Genomic DNA, 8,898 nt, shown 5'->3' with positions numbered 1-8,898 from the left:
TGATTGGCTAATTGTGCTTCAGACATGTTTCAGAATAGATAATCCACGATTTGTTCCTTGTGTCTGATATGTAACACACAGCTATTTATTCATCAATTAGGGGCATCATTTCAGGAGGAAAAGAAGGATGGTCCTCCAAACCCTGATGTGAAATGCATTAAATAAGTATGAAAACATCTTGGTCTAAAACCACTGATCATTATATGTATTACAATAAAATGCAATAGACTGATTCAACATAATTTGCTTCACTCTCTTTTTTTCTGAAATGATATCCCTATTGCGTACATTTTATAGACACGGACACCATATGTACAATATACAGTATGTAAGTACGTTCACATAACAAGGCTATCATTGAACATACACGAATACTTCTTTAAAGGAAATATGGAGGCAGAACTTATTTCATAGTAAACTGTTCAAGTCCTTCACAATAGTGTTTACAGCATTGAGTACGGTTAAGACTGCAGTGATTTTTCATGTGTAATAAATTATTTTAGCAAAAGAATGTTCTCTTTATAAAGAGCAACCCAAAAGAAATGTGCCAATTTTCTCATTTTTTTTGTGTCACAACACTAATTCACCAAAAATATACAGAAATCAACATTCATATTATGTGAGTATTAAAAGAATTGAATTGACTTGATGTGTATATCTCTCTATAACTAGCAGCAGTTCAAATCCTATGTTACTACTTTCTGTGTTACCTTGCTAGCAGCTGTAACAATTTATTTTGTAAACATGACTTTATATTTAATTTGAACAGGTTTATATATCTAGATTCAAAGTGCTTTACAATCTGCACTTGCTTTCTGTACCATTAATTTGGGTGCGTGTGTCTGTGTATATTGTTTTTTATGGTCTGTAACCTTCATTAAAACATGCATTTCCATGCAACTAGGGCTCACAGAACTGCCTTTCCAATTATTCCCTGTTCTAACTGATAATGTTTTTAAGGGCGTTCAACATAGTTCATGCAATGATATGTATGACTTAAGGATCTTTAAGCCTATGAAAGTAATAATAAATAAATCCAAATGTTATTTGTGTTTAGCATGAGGAGGGCTAAGTGTTTCTGTACCATCCCTTGTTTTGCAGATGCTTTGAGATGATCTTGGTATTCCAGTCCTCAAAGAGTCCGATAACAAATTGGTATCCTCTGTAGACTGAGATATAACATCTCCAGTCTCATTATCTGTCTCCAGTTCTTCGTCGGCTATAAAAAGCTTTGATTCCCTCCATTCTGGGTATATTTCTTGGCTTCCTCTAGAGACACTTGAGTCACTGTATGATAGCTGTGCATTAAGTTCTTCTGTGGATTGAATCAGATTTTGTACAGAAATTGATTTCCCCAAATCCTTATGTATAAATGGAACTGAAGATAATACCCCACTACTTGCATCAAGGCTTTTCCTTCTTACAAAATTTTTAGTTAAACTGGGTTGTGGAGGCTGTACACTTTCTTTAGAGGCAACAAGGCAGGAGGTGACATCACAAATATCTTCTTTTGTAGTCACAGGAATTATGTGAATAGGTTCTGGTCTGTTGATATGTTTCAAGGATGGAACAGCAGGTATCTGTAATGTTGTTGGTGCTGTTGGTTTTGATGCCTGGCTTATTTGGTTTGATACGCTGTTGGGAATCACTTTTGCAGGTCCGTCATTGGGATTTGCTGACATTTGTGTTGCTTGACTTTGTGTAGTTGGACTTAATCCATAGTAAGCAGGAGTATTATATTCATTTGGTGTTAGTACAAACTGTAACCCACGAGGGATGTTGGCACTCGATGACCTGGTTATAAACCCACTGTTCTGTGCAGAATGGGACAAATCTTTACTGTCTATGGGACTTTGATAATCTGATGTTTGTTCACATTCAAAGAGTGGCATCTGAAATGATGCCAATGTCAGTGCTGAGGCAGATCCTTTCTTTAAGACCTGTTGGTAGATATCAAGTAAGCTATCTAGTTTTGACTCAATGGATTGTACCTGTAGATGAGAGGATAAATGTATTAGTAAAATAGATTTGTATACCAAGAATAAGTGTCTCTAACTTTTTTAAATACAAATAACAGTTAACTTTTTCATAGACAATCTTGTATCAGCACAGTTGTTAAATTCAAGTTTGCATTTAATAACTGAATCTGGTATTGGGTGCGAAAAATGGTCTTATCTCTATAGCAACCAATTTAACATTCTTGATACATTTATCATTTGACCTTAATTAAGCAAATATCCTTAGAATTGAGTTTCTTTAAGCATGGGTTAGAACATTCTTGTGGTACAAAACATGAATAAATACTGCATTTTTCTTTTTAGTTAAACATTATACTTAATATACTAATGAACTTTCACACACAATAACATACTAAGATACTTACACACACACATTAACATACACTATTTTGACAAAAGTATTGGGATACCTGACGATTACAGGGACTTTTATAACATCACATTCAAAATATATAGATGTTAAAACTTAATATGTAGTTGGTTCTCCCTTTGCAGCTATAAAAGCTTCCACTTTTCTGTGGAATTTTTATAAGTTTTTGGGGTGTTTCTGTGTACATTTTTGCCCAATCATTGCCAGTGCTCTACTACTGCTGATGCTGCACCTCTTTGACCGTCCTAACTCTAAAGGAACCTTTTTAAAAAAAAATGTAAAATGAAAAGTGAGTCAAGAAGGTGTCAGGAACCTACTCCTACTCCTACCCCAAATATCATTCCGAATAAAAAAGGGCCCTGCATTTCATCCAAGGTGAATGGCCAGGAAACAAAATATGTTGCCTGAAAACAAACTGAACAAAAACTAAAAGAAAATAGTGTCCAAAATGATTCTGCTCGACGTGCATTAATGTCTATGCATTTAGAATGCAATGACATCAAAGTCCCGGTTGGTGTAATGGTCAAGTGTCCCAATACTTTTGTCTATATAGTGTATATGAGCTTGTTGGACATTCCATTGCAAAACCATGGGCATTAATATGGAGTTACTTGTCCCGTTTGGGGCTATAATAGCCTCTACTCTTCTGGGAATGCTTTCCACAGGGTTTTGGAGGGGGGCTGTGGGAATTTGTGCCCATTCAGCCAAAAGGGAATTTGTGAGGTTGCACACTGATGTTGAACAAGAAGACCTGGTTAATAATTGGTGTTACAATTCATACCAAAGGTATTTAGTGGGGCTAAGGTCAGGGCTCTGTGCAGGACACTCATGCAGTTCATGTCTTTATTGACCTTTCTTTGTGCACAAGGGCACAGTCATGATGGAACATGAAAGGACCCTCCTGAAATTGTTGCCACAAAGTTGGAAGCATACAATTGTCTAAAATATATTTGTATGCTGTAGCATTAACATTACCCTTCAAAGGCGTCTTCCACCAAACTAGGCACTATGTATTCCAGTAGGTAGTGTTCTCCTGGTAGAGTCCAGTTGTGGTGTGCTTTACGCCACTCTAGCTGATGCTTGGCATTGCACGGCCATGGAAACTTATTTCACAGAGCTTCCAATGCACAGAACTTGTGCTGATGTTACTTCCAGAGGCTCTTTGGACCTTGGTAGTGAGTGATGCGACAGGTGATTGTTATGCGCTAAGGGCTTCAGCCCTTAGCAGCCGTGTTTTGTTTGTGGCTGAGGTGCTGCTATTCCTAGACACTGCCATATTAAAATAATATCCAGGGAAGATCTAGCAGGGAAGAGATTTCATGAACTGACTTGTGGCAAAGATGGCTATGACAGTGCCATGTTAAAAATAACAAAGCTCTTCAGTACAACCTATTTGTCAGTAATTAGGAGGGGTGTCCATATACTTTTGGTCATAAAGTGTGGTATTTTGCCACTTGAGGATTTTTAAAGGTATGTGAATTCGTAGTTGACCCAAAGGTGTGTTCCTTGAATAATTTAATCATAAATGTCACATAGGGTTAACCTTACCCTCGCTGGTGTAGCAGCCAGGACACATTCATCAGATGAAAAGTGTAGTCCAGCTCCTGGGATAACAACTTTTGTACCCAGCAACTTTGGCTCAAAGGACTATGTGAAAAAATTCACCAGGTTACAAACTTTCTTTTACTTTTTACACAATGTTCTGCTGCATCCAGAGTTACCTGTTCCATTTGCTTCCATTGGTACTGCTCATTGCAATAAATACCCTCCTAACAGAGAACTTTTGGCATACTTTCCCCTGGTCATGAAATGCATCTTTTCAAAACCTACAACTGTTGCTTCTCTCTGGTTAAACTTTGTATGAAACAACTGCAGTAAACATCTGATTTGACCCTAAAAAAGCTTCCTTGGCCAAACAATTTAGTACAAATCGTATCATCTGCACCAACTGATCCATCATCACATAACAATGGTTCCATTTACATGTGTATGAAGGGGATGGGTTGTATCTGTATCACCACTCTTATTTAGTAATGAAGCCTGTAAAATACTCACACATTCTTGTAGGAATGCAGTCTATCTTAGTGAGCTCCTTGATTTGCCAATCAGTACTGTTATGTCAATAAATCCATATCCTCTTGCTCTATACCACCTCTAAAGTGTTAAATTCCCTGATACACCAATTCTGACCTGCATGCTTCCTGTGCACAGGTAATACGACTTTTTGTTGCCAATGCTTTGAATCACGATGCCTTTTATATGATCTTACTTTATGTTATGTTGGAATTTACAAACAGAAGTTCCACACAGAAATGTGAATCCCATGTACAGTCATGGCTAAAAGTTTTGAGAATGACACAAGTATTGGTATTCACAAATGCCCATTCTTGCATAATCAATGCTCCGAGTTTGTCAAAATTTGTGGGTTTTTGTTTGTCCACCTGCATCTTGAGGATTGACCACAAGTTCTCAAAGGTGCTCTTGAAAAGGCATTGTTCGTCACCAAACTTGCATGGTTGGGAGAAGTTACTCTTGAAGGTACCATTCTTTATTCATGGCTGTGTTCTTAGGCAAAATTGTGAGAAGCCACCCAACACATGAATGGTCTCAGGATGCCTTACTGCTCTCATGACACAGGACTGATGGTAGCACTCACTTTGTCTTCTCCGGATAAGCTTTTTTTCAGGATGCCCCAAAGAATCAGAAAGGGGATTCAGAGTTGTGTTTATTTTGCTCACTGTTTATTCTTATGCTTTTCTGTGTTAAACTAGACCACACTAGCAAATTAAGTTAATTGAACTCTTTGATATCAGGTGAACCATGTCTTTGAAGTAATTAACTCCTAATATATAAATACATATTATTCCTAGGATACCATCTTTATGGTATCATATAATTTGTTAGTGATACACTTTAATTAAACATTTTAGATTATTAGGAATAACCACTTTATAATTGATCATAACATTTTAGCATACATACCTGCTTCTCAACTTTAACAACACGACCCAACATACTAAGGTCGTCAGTTATCTCAATTTCTGAGGCATTCTTTTCACGACTTTTCTTGTCTGTTGTTATTTGACCTTTTCCAAGTATTTGGTCAACTCTGTTGAAAGAAAGAAAGAAGAAAAAACAAACATTCAAATGTAAATAGCATAAATGTAAAATGCATGTAGGGCTTTGCCACCAAACCATAAATATTGAAATGTGAATTTTCAAAGTTTGGGTTTTCAGCTATAATTGGCATTTATAGGCAAATATTACAACATGCCCATGTGGGTCTATTCACTACGGGTTCACTTAACAGACTAGACATTCAAGTCTTTGGACACCATGTAAATCTAATGGGCCCATTCAAGGCCTCTAAACAACTGGTACACAAGAGTATATAGATACTCTAACAATCCAATGTCATTGGGTGCAGACTGATTACTTAGATATTTGTGTTGGAGTTTTTTTTAGCTTTTGGTCTTTTTTTATATATATATATATATATATATATATATATATTTGTATGGACCATGGTTTCTGAAAATGAGATTGGATGGCTTCACATATCTTTGCAGAATGGGCCCTGAGAATGTATCATCATTAAAAATATGTAAATAAATGTACTGTTTCTCATAAACACAATCACAAAAATACAGCTTAAACAATAGCTTAACCCTTTTAATGCCAAATCAATGAGCCACTGAACAATTCTTAAGTACTCAGTGATGATCACAACAAGTCACATGAGTAACCTAGTTTAAAAACCTCACCAGTTTTACTGGTTACATAAGAAACCTCTACCAACCGTGTTTGAAGACTCTTTATTCTGCATAACATATCCAGGTGACCAGCAGAATATTGTTCGATGACATCCTTCACATCATACGGTCTTAAAGTCTCCTTGAACTTTCTCTTTGCTACGTGAAATTTCATAATCCTGTACAAGGAGTAATATTTGTTAAAAGAAAATAATCATCATTTTTGTATCCAACAATACAACATGTTCATAGTAAATTGCACACAGAAACTACCGTACTTAGTTTGAGAATAAATATTGTTCTGTGGGTATTGCTGTATGCAGCAATGTACTTTAACACTGAAGAAAGGTGTGTTTTATTTCATATTGCTTCAATAAACTTCATGTGCTGACCTGAAGGTCTCTGTAGACAGTCATGATATTTTGGGTAGTTTTCACGGCATAAACATCACACATCACACATCATAATTCTTAATGGCAGAGCCAATGAAGTCCTGATGTCTAATGAAATCATTTGCACCATACACATGAATTACCATATTGTGCCCCACTGGTTGATTAAGACATGAGTTTATTCACTATGGGATTTTGATATTGCATCCTGTCCACTCCCATTATATATTCACATTTTAACAAACTAATTTGTTGTAATACTCTTGAAAAATAAGCCACCAGAGGGCAGAAAAGAACCACACATAAGAAATCAAGCCACTTTGTTTAATCACCATGTAATTTGTCTATTGGCTGTTGCCTAACAATTTATTATAATTTGAATGTTACTTTAAAATTACTTACAAAAACTCAATCTGAGTAAAATACAGCTTTACATTAAAATGGTAGTCATTTTTTAATTTTGGGGATCAGGGTCACTCTTTTTAGCAATCCAATTTAAAGATGGGATCATGTGGAAAGTTCACAATTATCTTTTCTTTTTCTTGTAAAGTTGTAAAATTGTAGTTACTATGGCACAGTTATACACATTTAGGTAACATAATAACCAGAGAAAGTGGTGTAGTAGCTAGTATACATAATGTAATATACTGTAAATTAGGTGTGTCTGAGATACATACATTTTGTATACATTCACTAAGCAGAAGTTTGCGGGAGAATTAGCAATTTCAATTTATTACCATGCATTATGAATGAGTAAAGTCAGTGGGCCTCTGCTTCGAGTAGGGCTGAGCTGTGCAACTTATCTGTCTCAGCATGTTATTTACATAAGATCAAAAAGAGGTGCAATTGCAATTTATTTCCTCAGGTGCTTATTTTGCTCTGACAATGAGGTTACTGTATTAACACCTGGGCCTTGAAGAGTTTTGACCACAATAAAAATAGCAGTCTTATATTTAGGCAGTATTCATTTTACACATAGGTACAGACAGTATTTATAACTTCCAGATATCACTGATAATGACTAGATAAGGAGGAGGCAAAAACATTATATTAAAATAAGTGGATGACCCTTTTGTTTTTTGTATTTTCTTTACTAAGTGAGGTGTGTGTGTGTGTGTATATATATATATATATATATATATATATATATACACATAGATCGATATAGCAAAATAATTAAACACTCATCTACAGACAGCAGACAAGCCAGAAGGCTTGTTTTTCCCTCAGAAATCTCATGGTGCTGCCACAACCACAAGGGATTCTGGGTAGGCACATGCAAATAAGGTTAACAATTATCACCTTTGTCTATATCCACGTTATACATGGATCCCTTGAAAGTAATTGCCCGCTGTACAGGACAGCCTTTAGACAAAACTCGGGAAGAGGTACAATAGCCAGATCACCACTCATGGACAGCTGTTTCATCCTTAATGGGACTTGTCAGCATGAGGTTGGGATACTGGCTTAATACTTGAGGCTTGGGGTAGCACGAGAAATACCATTCTCATCACCTTTAACCACCATAACTTATGTAATGGTATATATATATATATATTTAATTTTTTTTATCACATCTAAAATGTTTGGTTTATACATTTATTAATAGCTATCTTTAGCTATCTTTAGGACAAATTTCCTTTATTTTTTTGTGCCTCTGTCTGATGTAATTTTGCCTATTATTACAAAAGAACAGAGTAAAAATATCCAAAAGATACTTATCTTTGACCATTCAGTTTCTTTTCTGTACAAAACAAACTAAGTGGTTCAGAAGCAAAATGAAACCAGATTATTTAATAGGAAAAAAGAAGAAGACATACAATACTAATGAATTGCAATGACGCAAAACTCTCAGATTATCGAATCAGATGTAATTTGCATGAGCTTTTAAGCATTTAATGAGTTGACAAAAAGTATATGTCCTTTTCAATTGGAAGCTTAGTGCTATCATTGCCAGATGATCAGGTACCTGGCGAAAGTTACAAGAGATATTGAATGTTACATTTTCTTTACCACCTTAGAGCCCCTCAAAGATGATTATAAAGCAAGATGGTAATATGTGACTCTACTAACGGGAAAAATTATTGTGGGGGTATGAGTTTGATAATAGAATAAAAGGCAGACCTGGGTGCAAATTATGAAAATAAAGCATGAGATGGGATTAACAAGGCAGTGCTCCAGCTGTCCCTCACCACTTATCACCATTCACTTTGACATGATATCATAGAGGATGCATGGCACACATACAGCATGAAATAATGCTATACAGTACGGGTAGGCAACCTTTTGGTAGTGGCGTGCCAAAGTAAAACCTTCAAGTCCCTTGGTGTGCCGGCAAGGTCCGGGGGGTCTGGTGGCCGTGGGGG

General features: G+C 36.1%; 1 protein-coding gene across 5 annotated transcripts in view; it reads right to left on the bottom strand.

Annotated features, from left to right (window-relative positions):
* Nucleotides 1-1,043: 1,043 nt before the first annotated feature.
* LOC149302383 (potassium voltage-gated channel subfamily KQT member 5-like) overlaps nucleotides 1,044-8,898 on the bottom strand; it is a 274,371-nt gene continuing 266,516 nt past the window's right edge. For all 5 annotated transcript variants that reach the window (XM_089482467.1, XM_089482463.1, XM_089482466.1 and 2 more), the window contains 3 exons: nucleotides 6,188-6,319; nucleotides 5,371-5,497; nucleotides 1,044-1,991 (listed from right to left, as the gene is read on the bottom strand). In XM_089482467.1, coding sequence (XP_089338593.1) covers nucleotides 1,044-1,991; nucleotides 5,371-5,497; nucleotides 6,188-6,319 — 1,207 coding nt within the window. The remainder of the gene's footprint in view (nucleotides 1,992-5,370; nucleotides 5,498-6,187; nucleotides 6,320-8,898) is intronic.

This window comes from Sceloporus occidentalis, unplaced genomic scaffold (genome assembly GCF_023333645.1).
Source record: "Sceloporus occidentalis isolate IW3139 unplaced genomic scaffold, rSceOcc1.0.p SCAF_19, whole genome shotgun sequence".
Lineage (NCBI taxonomy): Eukaryota > Metazoa > Chordata > Lepidosauria > Squamata > Phrynosomatidae > Sceloporus > Sceloporus occidentalis.
Note: the sequence above shows the minus strand (reverse complement) of the source record. Positions and strands in the feature narration are given on the sequence as shown.